The 20,969-nt window shown below is 44.5% G+C and overlaps 1 protein-coding gene across 1 annotated transcript; it reads right to left on the bottom strand.

The window, feature by feature from the left end:
* Positions 1-18,350: 18,350 nt before the first annotated feature.
* LOC103108536 (zinc finger protein 706-like) lies at positions 18,351-20,672 on the bottom strand. The gene is made up of 2 exons (XM_060182501.1): positions 20,322-20,672; positions 18,351-18,625 (listed from the first exon to the last, which is right to left on the bottom strand). The coding sequence occupies exon 1, from the start codon at positions 20,602-20,604 to the stop codon at positions 20,383-20,385; it is 222 nt and encodes a 73-aa protein (XP_060038484.1). The 5' UTR covers positions 20,605-20,672; the 3' UTR covers positions 18,351-18,625; positions 20,322-20,382.
* Between the last annotated feature and the right edge of the window lie 297 nt (positions 20,673-20,969).

The following is a 20,969-nucleotide window of genomic DNA, read 5'->3' on the forward strand; positions in this document are numbered from 1 at the left end:
TGGTGAGACTGTCTCTTACTGTCTCCTTCCCTGTCAGACCCTGCCTTTCATCCCATGCTTTCACTCATTCATTCATTCATTCATTCTGCAGGGATGCTCGGACACCAGTTGTGAACTTTATGTTGCTCTGGGCACCATGGTTGATTCACAGGTAAATTGTGACCCTGCTAAACCAGTGTGAGAGAGCTTCATGCAGTTTGTTACTTGCATTTTTACATCCTGGCTTTGACTATTGATTACCGCTTTTTATTTTAATGGCCTTAAATAGGTCTCTGACAAGTATTTAAACAAAGACATGAAGCTTCCTTGGGAGTAATTAAGACTGACATAGTTACTTTATTCTCAACAATAACACACAGACACCCCCCCCCCCCAACTTGCTTTATTATGACCTCGATTCTAGCACTTCATGGAAGGATGGAAGGAAGCTCCCTGGACTGTGTTGTGGTCATACCATTCTGTAATACTTAACCCCACACACTTAAAAAGAGCTCATTTTGTCCCCGCTCCTGAAAACGTTGATTCCTTTTTATTAAAAAAAAAAATGAGGAATAAGACTTCTTTTCTTCAGTCTTCAGTTCTTTAAGATCTTGACTTCTAGAGACTGACCTAGTTGGGAACAACATTTGGAAAAGCTAAGGTTCATGCAGTGCCTCCTGATTGTTTCCTTTTTTTTTTTTTAAATTGTTGTTGCAGTTATTATTGTTGTTGTTATTGGATAGGACAGAGAGAAATGGAGAGAGGAGGGGAAGACAGAGAGGCGGAGAGAAAGATAGACACCTGCAGACCTGCTTCACCACCTGTGAAGCGACTCCCCTGCAAGTAGGAAGCCGGGTCTCGAACCGGGACCCTTACGCCTGTCCTTGTGCTTCACGCCATGTGCGCTTAACCGGCTGTACTACCGCCAGACTCCGATTGTTTACTTTTTAATGAATTCGCTTCAAGAAATACTTGAAGATAACCATTAGGCATTTATGGAAACTTTGTACTCTCTAAATTATGGAGCTTATAATAAAAAATATAACTTACTCTCACCCAGGTGTCAAGCACGCATATCTGAAGAACACTAAGACTCCTTTGGAATTCTTTTTTTTTTTTTTTTCATCTGTCATTCCCTGTAGCCCAATTTCTTTTAAATTACCAGTGCTTTTATAAATCATAAGTCTCATTTGAAATGTGCGCATCAAAAATGAATAGATTCTAAGGATTTCTCATTCCCCTAATCTAAGACCAGGCATCGTAGTCTTAGTAAGGTATCCCCACCCAGTGCCATGTTTCAGTGTGACATTCTGCCTGGTGTGTGCCGCGACTTCCCCACATAGTCCTTGCTTCACTGCTTTTCTACAAAAGCACTGTCCGTTTGCCTGCTCCTTGTAACAGAGAACAGCGCAGGAAGGCGGTAGCCAGAAGGCAGTTAGATAGTGCCTGACTGGGTTTCCTTTTTATTTACTTATTTATGTTTACTTTTTATTGCCACCAGAGTTATTGTGAGGCTTGGTGCTGGTACTGCAAATCCACCAATAGCCATTTTTTTCCCTTTTTTTTTCTATTTATTTTTTAGACACCAGCAGACCTGCTTCACCACTCGTGAAGCGGACCCCTTCAGGTGGAGAACAGGGGCTTGAACCTGGGTCCTCGTGCTTGGTAAAATGTGCACTTAATACAAGATGTGCTACCACCTGGCCCCCCAACTGGATTTTCTAAAAAAGGGTTTGTGGATAGGAAGGAGCCTGGAAGCAACTCCCAAATGTGTCTTGACTTCTTTCTTCAGTCCACTAATAGTTTCTTTCTTTCTTTTTTATTTGTGAAAAGGAAACACTGACAAAACCATAGGATAAGAGGGGTACAACTCCACACAATTCTCACCACCAGAACTCTGTATCCCATCCCCTCCCCTGATAGCTTTCCTATTCTTTAACCCTCTAGGAGTATGGACCCAATGTCATTTTGGGGTGCAGAAGGTTGAAGGTCTGGCTTCTGTAATTGCTTCCCTGCTGAACATGGGTGTCGACAGCTCGATCCATACTCCCAGCCTGCTTCTCTCTTTCCCTAGGATGGGGCTCTGGGGAACTCCAGGACACATTGGTGTGGTTGTCTGTCCAGGGAAGTCTGGTTGGCCTCATGCTAGCATCTGGAACCTGGTGGCTGAAAAGAGAGTTAACATATAAATCCAAAGAAGTTGTTAACTAATCATGAACCTAAAGGCTGGAATAGTGCCGATGAAGAGTTGGTGGGGGGGGTATTTCCGTTTTGTAGATATCTAGTAGGAATATTTTAGTTATATTCCAAAGGGCCTGTGGCTATACTAGTTTATTTTTTTTTCCTGAGCCTGAAATCTTATATGCAGGTGGATCTAAGTTATTATCTGGGGAGATGATGTCATGGCTGGAAAAAGGACCAGAAAGCTGGATCAGGGAAGAGAGTAGCTCCCCAATATGGGAAAGGTGTATAAATATTGTTGACTGTAAACCCCGTCGATTTGATGTGATCTGGGGCCCATATTCAGCTTAGGAGCCTATGTGACCTCTGCATCCCTGTAGATCTGAGCTCACATTCTGTGGTCATGAGTAGGAACATTCCAAGCTACCTCAGTATTAGGACCCATGTTCCTCAGGTGTAGCAAAGTATGCTGTCCAGCCTCCCATTAGAGGATGGAACATTCTCTACCATTGTTGAGGGCAAGGTCCTATGGGGGCCCACAGAGGGGACTGTTTTGTTGTTCCTGATAGAGATGACCAGTAACAATGGAGAGAGGGATTTATTCGAGGTCTAGACCCATCGTGTCTGTTTGGGAATCTCAGGACTCTACTAATCATTTCTACTTTACCTGATGGCTGCTGCTGAGTGGTCCTCAGTAGACTTTAAGTCTCTGTCTCTACCCCACAAATAAATATTTGCAAACAATTAAAAAAGTCAGCCTACAGTGAATAATGAGAGTTGACTGTACTCAAAATACTTGGCACTGAGTGGAAGCTCAACAAAAAGGGGGGGCAGTTATTTTTGCTTCTTTTATAGATCGGTACCAATTCTGTATGGATGGAGTGGCCAAAAGAGCTAAACAGACAGTTGTCTAAAGAAGAGATACACATGGCCCACAGATACATGAAGAAATACTCCACTTCATTTCTCATTAGAGAAATGTAAACTAAAATCACACTGAGATTTCATCTCACACCTGAGAGAATGGCTTACCTCAACAAACCGGGAAATGACCGGTGTTGGAGAAAAGGGAGCTTTGCTACATTGCTGGGAATGCAAACTGGTACAGATCCTTTGGAAGACTATATGAAGAGCCCTTGAACAAATAAAAATGGAAGTACCTTATGATTCTGTAATGCCACTCAGGCATTTATCCAAAGGACACTCAAACACTAATTGGAAGGGACATATGCACTCCTGTATGTTCATAGATGCATCATTCACAATAGTCAAAGAGTGGAGGCAGCCTAAATACCCATCAGCCAATGACTGGATAAAGAAGCTATGGGATGGACATATATTCCATGGAATACTACTTTACAATCAAAACAGATGATATTACGTCCTTTGGGACAAAATGGATGGAACTGGAGGTGATTGTGCTTAACGAAATAAGTAAAGAGAAGCAAGACAACTACCCGGTGGTTTCACTCATATGTGGAATCTAGAGATCTTACATACATAAGCTTACCAAAAAAACAAAAATCCAAATAAAACAGAAGCAAGCAAACTGTAATACTTGTGAGAACAATGATGGTTATTATCTTTGGGAGATGGGAGGGTGAGGACCCAGAACATTGGTGGTGGGTGGGACTGTACATTGTAATCTTATCATATTGTAACATACTATTAATAACAAGTAAAAATCACTTAAATCAAAGAGAGAGCCAGGTGGTGACATGGCTGGTTGAGTGCACAGGTTACAATGCTCAAGAACCTGTGTTGAAACCTCTGGTCCCTCTCTGCAGGGGGCAAGTTTCACGAGTGGTGAGGCAGGGCAGCAGATGTCTCTTTCTTTCCTTTCCCCTGTCTTATCAAATTTCTCTCTGTCCTATTAAGTATAAGAAAAATTTAAAAATTAAAATATACAAACAAATAAGTCAGAGCTGATCAGTGCTCTGGTTAAAAGATCAAAGTCTAGACCTATAGATGCAAGACCACTGCTCTACCCACTGAGCCAACCCTGCCCTATTGATTTATTTACTTTATGATATTTCACTTATTTATAGATTTGAATAGAGACAAATTTAGAAGGAAGGGGGAGAGCGAGAGCGAGAGAGAGGGAGAGAGAAAGACACTTGCAGCACTGTTTCACCGCTTGTGAAGCTTTCCCCCTCAGGTGGGGACCACAGGCTTGAACCTGTGTCCTTACACATTGCTTTACTGAGTGTGCCACCCACCACTCAACCCCTTTATTTATTTTTCAGAGAAGAGTCAGGAACTTTTTGCTTCTTACCACTGTAAACACATACCTTCACAATTAACTCTCTGGGATTTTATAGGAGTCTGATTCAAGATGAACCTTCCCTCTCTCTCTCTCTCATGGATATAAGAGAAAATTGAATGCTTCTTTTTTTCATTTTTTCTACTTCACTATACAAGCTTGTATGAAATTTGTTTTGAGCTCCCATGTTTGCACATAAATCACTCTTGAATAAATCGTGTTCTCTGGCTCTTCTGTATTGGTACAGAGGACTCTTTTATTGGCAGGATTATTTTATTTCTTCAGTACACGTTTGGGTTTGATTCTGGGAAGGCCACTCTGTAAATTTCTTGTTTGTATCTGTCAATGACCAAATGGCTTTGGGGCTGCATTATTATGTCGTTCAAATTATACTAATGCCCCTGTTAAGTTAAAGTGCTTATGCCTGTGGGCTCTCAGGGAATCAATTTTTTTTCTGAATAATGAAGCACTTCAGCTTTTCCATATTTCTCTGTCTACTTAGAAACCATAAAAAATGGATGTCCAGGCAGTTTTGCAAGGTGCCTGATGAACCTAATTGATTGAGAGTACTGCCGGCACAGCACAGGAGGAAGGTTGCTTAGATTAAAGTTCACGGGTCGGCTTTCAGTTATTGGCTCCAACTGAACCAGGTGTCTGCTCCCCCCACCCCACCTCAGCCCACCCCACCCAACAGCGATGCACAAAACCACCGATTTAAGACAGACACAGATTCAGGGCTCCTTTGATCTTTTCTTGCTGGCTGTTTCAAGGAACCCATTTCTTCTATGGATGGCATGGGGGCACTCACTTTGCTCTTCACCCATCTGCTCCCCTCCCCCGCATGAGTGGGTGACTCAGCCCTTTCTTTCCTCTGAGGCAGAACTTTCCAAACCTTCTTTGGGGGGCGGCCCTACCTGTGTGTGGTAGGAAGTATAGCAGTACCCCTCACCTCTCCCCACCACATGCTAGCAGCAACCTCCAACCCCAGCTATGTTGAGTAAAACTCCCCGGATACTGTCCAGTGTCCCCTGCGAGAAAGTGGGGAGTGCCCCATTAAGATGCAGTGTGTTAGCCATGGCAGCTGGTGAGTGGTGGTTCTAGTTCCCTAGCCTGCAGGCCAGGAGCAGCAGCAGCAGCAGCAGCTCAACAGCGCCCCCTCCAGTGAGATGGCCCACATCGTCTCCCTAGCTAGGAATATGGCTGCCACAAGACAAAGGGGCTTCTGGGTTGTTCCTTGGATGGTTCTCAGATTGCCAGTGTCTCAGGAAGAATACCTGCTCTGTGCCTTGGCTTCTTGTCTATAAAGGAAGAAACACTGCCCTCGTGGAAGCCACCTTTTCTTTTAGTCTTTGCTCCATCACAGAGGATAAGAAAGTTCCCATAGAGCTTCTGGGAGGGACAGAACAGCCAGATTGTCTCAAGTTCACTCTGAAAGGTCACTGGAGCACCTGATTCAGGGGCTTTTTTTTTTTTTTTTTACTTGATAGGCCCTAACTCTATGGTACTTGTGTGCCAACAAGGTCATTGGCAAGCAAGCACCATGGCTGAGAACAGAGAGCTGGTACAAAGCCCAACTCTGCCATTCACTTTGTGGGGCTTTGAACGGCTGGTAATGGTATCACCATTGACATTACTGTTGTGAATCTTTTTTTTTTTTTTTAATGAGACCACCACTGAGTGACCTCCCCAGGCTGATTTTTCACTCTTTGTTTTAGAGAGAGGAGAAAGGGTGGGGAGACACCATGACACTGCTCCACTATCCATGGACGTTGTCCGTGTGGTACCAGGACTTGAACCCAGGCCTTGTGCTTGGTGAGGTAAGTTATCTCCCACTCCCATTTCTATGAAGGTTCCTCCCCCCTCCCCCAATCCAGAGTCTCACTGTTCCGGGCCACTGTTTTGTTCAGATAGTGAGGAAGAGACAAGATAGCACTGGAGCTTTCCCTAGTGTTATAGCCTTTCCCATGTGGTGCTGGGCCCCGAACCTAGGCTACACACATGACAGAGCATACACTCTGCTCGGTAAGCTATCTCTCTGGCCCACTATCGTGGGTCTTAAATGGCCTCCACACAACTCTTGGAACAGTGGCGTAAGGAAAGCTGTGTTTCAGGCTACATCTGTAAATATTTATTTGCTGCTGATTCCATGCAAACTGTTTCTCACCTCTCACGTGTAGGTAGCTGGTAGCAGAGCAGAACTGCCTGTGGGCAGACAGGCGGCTCTCTCAGCACCGGCGCCGTCACCATCTAACCCCTTGCATGGCAATGCAGTGTTTTTCTTTACAGGGTCACACTGAGCAGCCATCTTTGGCTATTCTCCCTTCTGGTGTCTATGTAACTAATTGTCTGAATCTAAAAAGGGCTCGTGTTTCTTTATTGGCTGCGCCTGTTAGGTCTTGACCTTTCCTTAAGTGTGACAACCAGAATTCGAAATTGTAATTACCTGACTTTTCACAGGCCAGCCGTCTGCTGGTTGCTGTTTCTCTTTGCATCCCTGAGCACTGTTTTGATTGAGAGCCTGCTTTCTTTTAGCTGTCATTTTATTTTTGTTTATTTCTTTGCTTGTCTGTGGTTGGGTTTATGATTGAGAGCTAGTGCCCAACTGCAAGTCGACGTGCAAAGACTGTGGCCTCCCAGCCTGTGATGGCTACCCGTTGTCACAAAACCTACTCCAGCTCCCCCACCCCCATCTTAGCATGTAAAAACTGTCCACATTTCTTAGCTCAGAGTGTACGAGGCTCACAAACTCAAGCACTGCTTTGGTGTGTAACTGCTCTGACTCAGATTCTACACTTCTATCACGGAGTTGTCGGCAAGACTCTGATCTTACATAGAGCTCAACCGAAGAAGGATCCTCTTTTGCATTCACTCATATGCTTGCTTCCAGAATAAATTGCTGCGGTGCCATTGGACTGAGGGTCAATTCTCAGTTGTTGACTAGAAGTTGCCTTAAGCTCCTTCTAACATGGTGTTATGAAAGTGTGCAAGCTAAGAAAACAGTGGGGCCAGTCTCCTAGCAAGGTGGGGTTAGTCTCCTTTAACTTAACTACTGAAGTGCCATCCCAAGACTTTTATTTTATTCTATTTATTTAGAACAAGTCACTAGGTCCTTGCCACACTCGACAGGACAGGATTATGGGTGGGTGTGGGGGGTGCAGGGGGTTCTGAATACCAGGAAGTGGGAATCCTAGGCATCATTAGGGGCCATCTTACAAGTCCGCCTATACACAGGACAGTGTGACACTAATCCGACAGAGTAGACGAGATGACCCCTTTCTCAGGACTGGGTCATCTCCAGTCACATCAGCCCTTGTTCCAGAAATACCCACTTCTGAGGTCTCTGCTGTGGGTGTGTGTGCAAGTGTCAAGCTTCAGTCACATACAAGGTGTGTATGTTTCGTAGCAAGGGATGATGCCGGACACTAATATTGAAAATAGTGATTTTTTTTTCTTTAGTACCTGAAATAAATTCACAGCTCTCCTGGCAGTTTGGTCCCAAGATACAGTCAGGAAATAGCCGTGAAATAGTAATGATCTCATCTCTCTGTTGTCAGTACAGCTGTCTTTCCAGACTGTCACAAATGTCTCCCTGCCTGAAATGTGTAGGTTTTCTAGAAGCTTCTCTACATCTCTGTTCAAGATGGTACTGGCCATATCCCCCAACGCCCCACCCCCAAAGACCCCACTCTTTTCCCTGTATTCTCTACATGACTAGGTAGTACCGCGAAGCATAGTATCCCCTGGGTCAAAAACCCGGCATCGACCAAGGCACCTCAAACTCTGGGAAATCGCCCTCCCATTCACTCTTCTCTTCATCCTCAGCGCCAGCACATTACTCAGAACAGCCTTCCGTGTCCCCACGGCCTCCTGAAACATGCGGTGTTCCACATGTGAGTGTTTCCTTGCGCGTGGTATCCCCCTCTTCTCTCCGCACCTGGTTCATCTGGAGACTCAGCTCAGACGTCACCTTCTCCTCCCTCTTCACTTGGGTCAGCCAGGGTTTCCTTCTCCGCTCCCTCCCTGGTTCTCTGTTCCCACCTTCTTCTGAGCACAGACCACCTCCTAGTGTCGTCAGCGTCAGCGGTGTGGTTACCTGTCTCTGCTTTCATTTCATATCAAAACGCGCTGCCTGTTTGTTTTTTTTTAAATCCCAGTAATTCACACCTTAATGCTAAAGTGGTGTTTGTTGAAGAAATGAGTTAATATTGAAGTGCTTGTGTACCAAGAAGATTTTGGGCTAATGATTAGTTCCAAACATGTCCCAGGAACTCCTCTCCTTATTAGATCTCAGCTGTTCATGGATAACACCAGTCTTAAATCCGAGGGCACTTAGCTCATTTGTAACTGTCCACATCTTTGCTTCTTCTACCTGATTTGATCAGTTTTAATGATTAAAATTCCAAATAGTTGGCGAGACTTCTTGAAATGTACGTAATAGTTCTGTTAATGGGAATACCTAATTAAAGAGTGGTTTTAAAATGAGCAAAGTAATAAAATAAATCCATTAAGTTCCCATTAAATCCCTCCATGAAAATGAACACTTTGCATTTCTTAAGAGTTTCTTAATGAAATATCATTAACCCAAGTACTTCAGAAATTAATATGAAACCCTCTGCCATAGAATGATGTCCTAGAGAGGCACATGCCTTAGAAGGTGGTCCCATGGTCAGAGCTCATCAGTTCCATAAGTTTATCACACCGAAGAGATTAAATTTCATGCTTTGATAAAAGTTAATAGAAAAATAACATGAGTTGGGCAGGTTAGTTATTAATTGAAAGAGATGACTCTCTCCTCCTAGCCAAAAGAATTCTAGAATGGAAGTATTACAGAGGATTTTGAAGTTTTCATAGAATGGGTAGCAAACCGGCTAAGAGAGAAATGAACAATGAACCGGAGGAGATGGCAGATCTGTAACTGTCAAGGGCAAATTCAGCATAGGCTTCTGGGCGACAGGGAAGAGTACTGACGTCATCTATTCTATCAAAAAAAAAAAAAACATTAAGAAAATGACTAATTTTCACTTTTGGGTCAAGAAGCCAACTTTACTTTTTTCATATATATTTTGTTTTAATGAGAGAATGAGTGGGGACGGGGGGGGGGGGGGGCAGGCCCTGACTAGATCACTGCATAGCTCTGGTTTATGGTGGTGCTCAGGATTGAACCTGAGACCTTGAAGCCTTAGGCATGAAAGTCTTTTGCAAAACCATTATGCTGTCTCCCCAGCATATTTTACCTTTTTCTGCACTGGAACATTCCATTAATGTGTCTACAGAATTGCCCCATTTACTATAAACTCATGGCATCTCACTTAGTTGACACATTTTGAGGAATATCGGTAGTTGTAAGAGCTAGGCTGGGCTTTGTGGAAAAAAGCAAGAAGTGAGAAGCCTTCTTGACCCAGGCTGAAGAGACTGTTGGAGAAAGAGGTGGACAGGATTTCACAGGGAAGACCCGACCCCCGGGACTGGGAGAAGGTGGAGGGACTGGGATGGAAGGAGAAACCTGGAATCTGTCAACTTACAGGTGAGGGTTTAGCCATGGTGCCAAATGTGCCCACCCCGGAGTTGATAATCGTTCTGTGTCTGTGCTCTTAGTACAAATACACTGTGTGCTGTTTTAGAACCCACTTTGGAATGATTCAGAGCTGCTTCTGGTATAGAATAACAGAACCCACTGAAGGAAGGAGATCTGGAATAAATTTCCAGTTGCTCAGACAAAGAGCATGTGTTTCAGCAGGATACAGATCTCCTTGGTTGAAAAGCATCGGATTTTTGTCTGAGCTCTCATTTTTCTAATAACCTAATCTTTCATCATTTTCAGGAATGACCCTCCCATGTTTGACCCTTCTAGAAATAGGTGTGATCTCTACAGGGCAATTTCTCCTTTCTCCAATTTGTATTAAAATTCCAGATCCAGTGCTCTCCCTTCCTTATTCCCCATAGATTGCCTGGGTTGTGAGAGAAAGTAGGTTTCTCTCTCCTTGACACTAGCTAGAGCTGCATTGAGTAGAAGAGAATGTTTGCTCTCAGAGGCATGCTGTTTTGTGGCTAATGAAAACAAATGAAGCATAGCAGTTAATTTTGTTCTTTCCATCACGGATGGAATCTCCTGTTGCAGAAATCTCTCAATCAAATAAATTCTTTTTTCTTTTCTTTTCTTTATTTTTCTTTTCTTTTTTTTTACACTGAAAACCCAGAGAATTCGAGTGCTAATGTGGTCACCCTCTCCATTTTCATTTAGAAATAGATCAGCAAGGACAACTCATTCTCGCTGCCCCACCTACGTCATTCTCTGACATTTTAAATTCCAAGAACACTGATCATCATTGCCTATTTTTAAACAGCAAAAGAATGATTTTCTTCTTCTTCTTTAGAGCCCAGAAGAGAGATAATAGCACTAGACAGAAATTAAAATAATAAAAAAAAAGCAAACACTGAGAGACCTTCATGTTTTAAATGGCATGTCTCTTCGGAATTTCAAGGTCACATTGTCTTTGTTTATAAAAAAAAAAAAAAAAACAGGTCGGTGCAAAAAATAAATCACTGACAGTGCAGAGAAACATCAAGGAACCCAGCAGGAAAGGAACCCAGCAGGAAAGCTGCCCGGGTGGTAGGAATGAGGAGTAAGGGGTTCTAAGGCAGGGATTTCATTAAAAAAAGAAAAACTTCCTTTTAGAAATACTTACAGATGGAAGGGGCAGGTGATGGTGCCTGCACCTGGTTGAGTGCGCACATTACCATGTGAAAGGGCCCAGTTTCAAGCCCCTGGTCCCCATCTGTAGGGAGGAAGCTTCACAAGTGCTGCAGTGCTGCAGGTCTCCCCCCTCCCCATCCCCTCTCAATTTCTCTCTGTCCTGTGGAAGGAAGGAAGGAAGGAAGGAAGGAAGGAAGGAAGGAAGGGAGGGGGAGGGAGGGAGGGAGGGAGGGAGGGAGGGAAGGAGGGAGGAAGGGAAGGAGGAAGGAAGGAAGGAAGGAAGGAAATCCTTATGGTTCTATTAGGCTGTGAAAAAGTCAGGACACATTTTTTGCATAGAAAAAATATGTCATGGGAGTCGGGTGGTAGCGCAGCGGGTTAAGCACACCTGGCGCAAAGCACAAGGACCGGTGTAACAATCCCGGTTCGAGCCCCTGGCTCCCCACCTGCAGGGGAGTCTCTTCACAGGCGGTGAAGCAGGTCTGCAGGTGTCTATCTTTCTCTCCCCCTCTCTGTCTTCCCCTCCTCTCTCCATTTCTCTCTGTCCTATCCAGCAATGATGACATCAATAATAACTACAATAATAACTACAACAATAAAAAACAAGGGCAACAAAAGGGAATAAATAAATAAATATTAAAAAAGAAGAAAAAATATGTCATGACTTTTCTGACAACCCAGTAGCTTGCACAAGCTTGAAATCAGCGATCTCCAAGCCAAAGTTAGAGCACATTCAGTGAGGAATTACGGTCACAAAGTGGTTCTCTGTCAGTCTTCAAGAACCAGCATGGCCTCAGGTAGAGCTGAGGAGACCTAAAACTGAGAAGTCATGTGACTGGCGCTGATCAAACACTTCTCCAGGTCCAGGATGGGAGCTTCAGGATCAGCATGCTGTTCACCAGCAGTTCCCCCAGGAACAGTTTAGCACTGGGTGCAGGTGATTAGGCAAATGTGGTTAGTTATTTATGCAAATGAAGCAGACAGTACCTAATACCCAGCAGTCACTTATCTAATCCGCCAGTATGGCATGCTTGTCTTTCTGTGTCAGTATGGAGGGCTCTGATATATTATTTTTGAAGACCACATCCTATTCACATAAATTAGTGGTTCCAGTGATGGGGGTATGTCCCCAGGGCATGACTGGCAATGTTTGCCGACATTAATGTCTTCCACCGCTGGGCAGGAGGTGCTAGTGGAACTGAGTGAGTGGAGGCTGGTGCATAGGACACTTTTCTTTCTTTCTTTTTTGAATGTCTTTATTGGGGAATTAATGTTTTACATTCGACAGTAAATACAATAGTCTATACATGCATAACATTTCCCAGTTTTCCATATAACAATACAACCCCCACTAGGTCCTCTGTCATCCTTCTTGGATCTGTGTTCTCCCCATCTACCCACCCCAGGGTCTTTTACTTTGGTGCAATAAGCCAATTCCAGTTCAGGTACTACTTGTGTTTTCTCTTCTGACCTTGTTTTTCAACTTCTACCTGAGGGTGAGATCATCCCATATTCATCCTTCTGTTTCTGACTTATTTCAATTAACATGAATTTTTCAAGGTCCATCCAAGATCAGCTGAAAACGGTGAAGTCACCATTTTTTATAGCTGAGTAGTATTCCATTGTGTATATAGACCATAACTTGCTCAGCCACTCATCTGTTGTTGGACACCTGGGTTTCTTCCAGGTTTGGGCTATTACATATTGTGATGCCAAGAACATATGTGTACACAGATCTTTTTGGATGAGTGTGTTGGGTTTCTTAGGATATATCCCCAGGAGAGGAATTGCAGGATCAGAGGGTAGGTCCATTTTTAGCCTTCCAAGAGTTATCCAGACTGTTCTCCACAGAGGTTGGACCCATTGACATTCCCACCAGCAGTGCAGGAGGGTTCCTTTGACCCCACAACCTCTCCAGCATTTGCTGCTGCTACCTTTTCTGATGTATGACATTCTCACAGGAGTCAAGTGGTATCTCATTGTTGTCTTTATTTGCATTTCTCTGACATTCAGAGACTTGGAGCATTTTTCCATGTGTTTCTTGGCCTTTTAGATCTCTTCTGTGGTGAATATTCTGTCCATGTCCTCCCCCCATATTTGGATGGGGTTATTTGTTTTCTTGTTGTTGAGATTGGCAAGCTTTTTATATATTCTGCTTATTAGCCTCTTGTCTGATGTATGGCATGTAAAGATCTTCTCCCATTCTATTAGGGGTCTCTTAGTTTGGATAGTAGTTTCTTTTGCTGTACAGAAGCTTTTTAATTTGATGTAGCACAGGACACTTTTCATGGGCAAGAGTGAGCTGAGCCAAATGCCAGCTGTGTTGACAGCCCTGAGAATAGTTGTGCCATGATTTATTTCATGAGTCATTAATTGGCGAACATCTGGACGGCTCCCAGTTTCATCGCCTGTAGTAGGTGTAGTAGGTGTGATGAAGGTGTCCACGTGGCCGTATGTTTCTCTTCTTTCTTATGCAGTGGTGGGGAAATGAACTTGGGGCCTCAGACCTTCATGCTGCCACCATAGACTTGGTGAGAGAGTGAGAGACATCAAAGCACCACTCCGCCATCCATGGAGTTCCCTTGGCACTGTCCTTGGTGCTCCCGTGTAGTGCTGGGGCCCACGCACGGCCTGGGAGGTGGTAGAGCAGGTAAAGAGTGTTGGTCCTGCATGCATGGGGCCCCAGGTTCAGTCCTTGGCATGTCGTATGCCAGAGTGAGGCTCTGGTTCTGTCTTTCTCTTATGAAGAAAAAAGTGAAGGAATAAATAAATCTTTATTTTAAGGAGAGCACTCTGCCTGGTCTATACAGTTCTTGAGAACAAGCTTTTAAATTTTATTTCTAAGAGAAGGAGAGAAGCAGACCGCCCCTCTGGCATCTACAGCAGCCAGACATATGGCCGTTGTTGCTGACGTCCCTGACTGGTGGACTGTGTGACCAATGAGCAGATTGTGGGAGAGCTGACCGAATCTCCTCTCTACCTGACTGAGCTAAAACTTAGCCCCAGTAGCAATCTCAAGATAAACTGTCTTTGAACCACTAGGTGGTTTACTTCTCTTCAGTTCACCTTCGCATTCTCTCTCCTTTTTGTGCTTTTCTGTATATGTAGAAAAAGGGTAAATAAGGGAGTCAGGCGGTAGCCCAGTGGGTTAAGCACAGGTGGTGCAAAGCGCCAGGACTGGTGGAAGGATCCAGTTTGAGCCCCTGGCTTCCCACCTGCAGGGGAGTCACTTCACAGGCGGTGAAGCAGGTCTGCAGGGATCTTTCTCTCCCCCTCTGTCTTCCCCTCCTCTCTCCATTTCTCTCTGTCCTATCCAACAACAATGACAATAATAACTACAACAATAAAACAAGGGCAACAAAAGGGAATAAATAAATATGAAAGAAAAAGGGTAAATAACCCCCCAGTCAACCCAAATTAAGGTTGGCAAAGGATGTGGATGTCTGAAGGTCCAAAGTTAATATTTTGGAGATGTCTAGAATCCATCAGCTCACACAGTAAGCTGGGAATAAGGAGGCTTAAGTTCAAAAGTTACTGCTAAAACTTTAAACACGGTACCTTGATCACTGAGAGGGAAAATGAGATTTTAATCCAAATAAGACAAAGGAATATTTTTATTTAAAAATATTTCTGAAACTGACATTAAAAAAAATTTCTGTTTCTCTGCAAGAAGAATGATTCAGTTCCATTGCAAGTGACTGACTTGCTGTGATCCCCTCATCAAAGATGGAGGGAGGGAGGCAGGGAGGGACTTCTTCTTAACTGTCACGTTCACAGCCGAGCCACCAGAAAGTAAATTTCCCCTGGACTGTTGGTGCACCTGCTGGAGACTCCTAACCTCCCCAAGTCTATGAATCCTTAAATTCCCATTTCATTCCGAAATTGGTGTTTCTTAATTACTTCATTACATGTCATTTTAAAGAAATGCTTTTTATTTTGTTCCCCAAGTTCACCGTGCTTGCAGCTGGTTCTGGAAACAGGCAGCGTGGTCTTCACATCCTGAGAAACAGTCCTGGCCACTTGCTCAGCAGTCATGAGCCTGTGGCGAGAGAGCCTAACGTTGTGAGTGGTCTGTGTGGTAAGCTGTGTTGTGAAGGAAGAAATCCATGCCGTGCTATGAGAAAATGCCAGAAGCGCTTTCCAACAGAAGCCTCTTTGTATTCATGGCTAGTTGCATCCATGACCACCAGACAAGAGATAAAAATTGATAAAACCACAGTCTTGGGGAATCTAACTTCATCCCTCAGGTCTCTTCCGAGGCCTGGCCTTATATAAATTTCCCATCACACTCTCAGCCAGCTGTTCAAAGCACAAGAATCTATTTCCCCAGTGAGTAAGGCATCTCAGAGTAAAAAGACACATTGAGAGCAAACTACAGAATTATACTTCTCCCTCAGTTAAAATGCATTTCTGATTTTATAGATCATCCACAGCCAATTCTAAATATAGTTCCAGTCTGATATCTTTAAGAAGGCAAGGTCTGCACCGGGGAGCTGGCACAGTGGTTTCTGCATGAACTTCCATGCCTGAGGCTTGGAAGTCCTGGGCTTGATCCCCAACACCACTAAAAGTCAGAGTCCAGCAGTGCTCTGGGTCTCGGTTCGGTTCGGTTTGGTCGTGCATTCCAAAGGCAAGGTTTGGGTGGGGCCAGTTTTCCACACACTGCAAGTCGCTACTGTTTTGTTGTTGTTGTTGGATAGAGACAGAGAGAAATTGAGGGGAAGGGAAGATAGAGATGGAGAGAGACAGAGAGACACCTGCAGCCCTGCTTCACCACTATTGAAGCTTTCCCCCCTGCAGGTGGGGATCAGGGGCTTGAACCCGGGTCCTTGTGCACTGTAGCATGTGTGCTTAACCAGGTGCACCACCGCCTGGTCCCAGCAAGTCGCTACTTTTAACTCCTTCCCATGCCTGGTGCTTGTTTCGTCTTCTGGACCACCAAATATCAGATTCTTTAACTTTACTTTTCAGCTGGGTTTACTCCTAAACTCAGTGTGGCCATGAAGCTCTTCCCAGTTCCTGATGTGAGACCGTTTGTTGGTTTGCTTTTGCCCCTGAGGGCCTGTGCTCTGTTGCCGAATCCTGGTCTGAGCTAAGCCCTGGAACAGTAGAAAAAGAAAAAGGTGGAAGGAGGTGGCAGAAGATTAGACACAGAGTATCACTCAGAAGCTGGTTTGGGGTGACTCAAGTTAGAGAAAATACCAACCCAAAGTGGCAATAAAAAGGGGAGTTACTAGTTGTCATCCTTTGACGTTAGTAGCTGATGATTTACAAAAACAATTTCACTTTACTGTCAAATAATCCTCTCAAGGCAAAATTGATGACCTAGGTATTTCAGTTGAAAAAGTGCCATTTCTAAAGCTTGGTGCTAAATATTAAAGAGCCACTAGGTAGCAAAGTAAGCGTCAGCTGCAGCTGGCGACCTGGTCTACCCCACCACCTTGTCGCTCCCTTGGCAGTTTTGATTGAAATTGGAAAGGACAAGCCCAAGCCGGGGGGAGGGGGGTGATTAGATCTCATTAACACTTTTGAGATACTCCCCCTCTTGAACCCCACACTTCAAATACACCAACAAACATCAAGTGGAGCTGTCCATGGTGAGGTCTGCATGCGAACAGGGTGACAGAGAGCACGACGTCTGTGTGCAGTTCTGAACGATTTTCAAAAGTTCAAATTACAGTGTGTGTGTGTGTCTGTGTGTGTGTGTCTGTGTGTTTGATGCTTCTGAATCTGCCAGTTTTGACCACTTGAGATCTAATCACAGAAGCCCTTCAAAGGAATGATAGGCATTTATGTACTATGTTTTGAGGTGGAGATGTCCAACATTTTTTTTTTTTTTTTTGGAAATTAAAGCCACTCCTAGAACTACAACTTTTTACATGCTAGTGGTTCACAACTTAGTTTCTACATGTGAAAATGAGACCAGTTCACAGAGACTGGAAATGGTTTTATTACAACAGAGACATGAGGCCCGCATCTGTACCTAAAGCTGGTTTATACCAAAGTGGTTTTCTCACTTAGAATAAACTATATATTCAGATTCTTCAGGAGGTGGTCACCACCTAAAAGCCTAGAGGGTAAAGAAATTAAGAATTTGGGCTTGCTTTCTTTTATGATTATTTTTTAAATTATCTCCAGGGTTAAATTGCTGGAACTCAGTGCCAGCACTGCCGATCCACTGCTCCCGGTGGCCATTTTCCCCCTTTATGTGTTTTGTTGTTGTTGTTCTTTTTTTCTATTGAGTAGGATAGCAATTGATAGAGGAGAAGAAGATAGAGAGGGAGAGAGAAAGACACCTGCAGACCTGCTTCACTACTTGTGAAGCTTCCCCCCTGCAGGTGGGGAACCAGGGCTTGAACCCTTGAACCCTTGTGTATAGGACTATATGTGCACTTAACTGAGTGTGCCACTGCCCATCCCACCCTTAACTTTTGACTTTAAATGTAGTTTTGTGGATTGTAATTCTTCCCAATTCATTTCTATAAAAGCCCTTTAAGGGCCCGTGAGAAAGCTCAGCTGTAGAGCACAGGACATGCATGGTGAGTCCCTAGTGGCCCCAGGTTTGATTCTCTTCACTGCCATATGCCAAAGATGAGCAGTGTTCTGGTCTTTCATAACGTTTAATGTATGTTAGAAAGTAAAGGTCTTTGTGGCAGAGAAATAGCACACCAGCTAGGGTGCCAGTCTTGCTGAGCACATGGTCCCCTTTCAAACCCTGGTACCACTTGGGAGGTGCTATGGCACCAGAAGAAGCTCTGATATTGTGATTTCTCTAGCTGAATAAAAGAGCTGAGAGAAATGAAATCACACATGTGCTCGACAGAAAAATTAATTACGTTAAAAAAATAAGAAGAAAGACATTTGTGTCCCAGAGCAGTGACGAAAGGGAAGAGGTTTCACTGAGGCCCCATGGGCTAGAAGTCATGCCCATACCTTGACTTTCACATCTGCATCTGCTGAGTCCTGGGATAAACCAACACTAGGACAATTCCTCACTTGGCCCTCTCATCAAAGGAGGGAGGGTGTTACCCTGGCAAGGTGATGGAGTCGCTGCTCTGTTTGTGTGTCTTCTTTTCAATGAGTCTCTCAGCTACCTCTAAGTGTTGCACTCTCGTTTTCACTTCTGCCACCCTCTGGGGCCCCCTAGCCCCAGCTTCTACAACAGTATAGCAGTTAGCAGTCACCACAGGGATGCCTGACAACAGACCACACTCTGGCTCAGTGGCGTTTATGTAGTGACCATTTTTTTGTAGCGTTCTTAGGGCTGTGGTTTGTGTGCACGTATATGGGGCGCGGCTGGTCTCTAGGCTCCAGGTTCTGCGCTGTAGGCTCCAGATTTCAGCTCCAGGTGGAATCCACTCGTGTTTGGTGAACCTTTCATCTTGCATGGGCCAGCAGCTCCGGGGTGGTGATGTCAGCATGTCTCTTGCAGAACCCAGGATGGAAAGGTGTTGTTCACGTGGGGCCTCATCTCCTCATGACACTGCACCGAACTTCAGAAGGCCAAGCTACATACAGAAAACAAACTCAGGTTCACATTCAGCTTTCCAAAGCTGGTGGTCAGAGAAGTCACTACCCTTTGAGAGGATTCAGTAGGGTGGGGAATGTCTAATGAGCCCTCCTCAGTGGTGTGAAGAATGGGAACCAAATTCAGTCTCCTGCAAACCAGAAGTATCATGATACACTAAAATCATTTGGTTGCCTACTCCTACGCAAGCAGAACCAATCAGCTTGAGGGCTAAGCCTGCTTCTTGTTCATCTCTGAATTTCCACACCTAGCATAAGACCTACATTTAGATGGGGCATGCAGTGGATTATTCTAGAGATCAATTACTTGATCAATTCTGAAGCAATGGCAAAAAAAAAAAAAAAAAAAGATGGGAAGAATTCTGTCAAACTACCATTTAAAAAAAAAAAAAGCAAGAACAGCAAAGCACAAGCTTTCCTAGAGTTACCGATGTTGCGGGGTTATCCCCTCCACCTCCCTTTAGTCTTATTTCTGGCAATTGTTAAGTCTCTGTTTCTGTAGTTGTTGGTGGTTCTTGCCGAAGCCCATGATGGCGGGGAAGCCTGGACCCTGATGTTCATCTCCCTGCATTTCTAGCACCTGTGTGGATGCCTGCTGTTAGTGTTTTCATAAACAGGATGGCAGTGTTCCCTAGGAAAACACCTCTTTCTCTCTCTCTCTCTCTCTGTCTCTCTCTTTCTTTCTTTCTTTCTTTCTGGTTTCTCTTCTCCACTCTCCTAACAGTACTTGTAATAGATGGCCTCCCCAATATATTGCCTGCCTCAGACTTTATGCCTGGGATATCACAGCCGAAGACACTGAGTCACGTGCTTGGAGACTCAGTGGGATGGAGAGGGAAGAATTGGGAAGCAGCTGGAGAAAAAAAAGAAGAAAAAAAAAAAAACCTTCTGTGAAGGCACCTAACAGCTTGTCGAAGTAGCTCCAGTTCGTGCAAATGGACTCAGAGCTATTCAGGAGATATAGTCTACTCATGTAATTTCGCCATGCAATAAAAAAACAAGTAGTATTTAGGTGACCAAGAAAAGAAAGACTTCTCTATACCCATTGTTCTGACCTATGACTGACTAAACGATTGATACTTAAAATATTATTAGTACTGCTATTGTTATCTCCCCTCCACACATCATGTTAGCTGAAGAACCACTTTCTTAAACGGATTCGTTTACAAGATCTGAATAGTGATATGTTGTTATACAGCCATATAATACTTTCTATTACAAGGAGGGACAGAGTGTCCTGTTTCTCAAATCAGAGTCAATTGTACATCTATACAGGGCTGCCTTTGGATGACATCCATCAGGAAATGGTATAAGCAAGTATTTCTTTTTTAAATTATATTATTTATTTTCCCTTTTGTTGCCCTTGTTTTTATTGTTGCTGTTGTTATTGATATCGTTGTTGTTAGACAGGACAGAGAGAAATGGAGAGAGGAGGGGAAGACAGAGAGGGGGAGAGAAAGACAGACACCTGCAGACCTGCTTCACCGCCTGTGAAGCAACTCCCCTGCAGGTGGGGAGCCAGGGGCTCGAACCAGGATCCTTACTCCGGTCCTTGCGCTTTGCACCATGTGCGCTTAACCGCTGCGCACTACCGCCTGACTCCCAGCAAGTATTTCTATGGTGCTTTTCGTTTTGCCCGCAGACGGGCTGTGAGAAAACCAGCCATGAGCATGTTACCTAAGTTCTCCTACAGAAGAGTCCACGGCACCGTGGGTGGATCTGCAAATGCCGGTTCTGCCTATACGTTGAGCAGTTCTGGAGGCAGCGGAGTTTTGGGGTGCTTGCTCACGAAGTGGTGCTTGAAGGTCTTCAGGTCAGGCGTTTGGACCCGGCACACGGAGCAGGTGTAGACCAGAGCAGTCCGGGCTGCCGCCTTCTGGTCATGGACTTGTTTCTTATGTTCAGCTTGTCTTTTGGCGTTCTTCTGCTGAGACTGAATTTTCTGCTGTCCCCGAGCCATGTCCCCCTTCGGTGCTCCTGGCCCGCCTTCTTCTTCACCGCGTCCAGCCCCGCGCCTGTGCTCTTACTGGCCGCTCGCGCCTTCCTCCCCCACAACCCTACCTTCCGGGATTATGACGTCACTGTACACAGAACTTGAAGCTGTGATCTGTGCATCTCACCTCACCTGACCCAAGTGAGGTGGGCAGAATATTCTGGTTATGTCCATTTTCCACACACAAAACACTGAGCATTACATAGGTAACACTCCACCCCAGAACTTTCTTTGGCTGATGATAGAAATGACCAAGGCACCATCTTCTGCACCGTGTGGGAGGGGTGACCCTGTAATTCAGACCCAACATTTCTGTCACAAAAAAGAATCTC

This window comes from Erinaceus europaeus, chromosome X (genome assembly GCF_950295315.1).
Source record: "Erinaceus europaeus chromosome X, mEriEur2.1, whole genome shotgun sequence".
Taxonomy (NCBI): domain Eukaryota; kingdom Metazoa; phylum Chordata; class Mammalia; order Eulipotyphla; family Erinaceidae; genus Erinaceus; species Erinaceus europaeus.

Coding starts and splice junctions, on each gene's coding strand:
- LOC103108536 (XM_060182501.1), bottom strand. CDS start 20,604: ATGGCTCGGGGACAGCAGAAAATTCAGTCTCAGCAGAAGAACGCCAAA.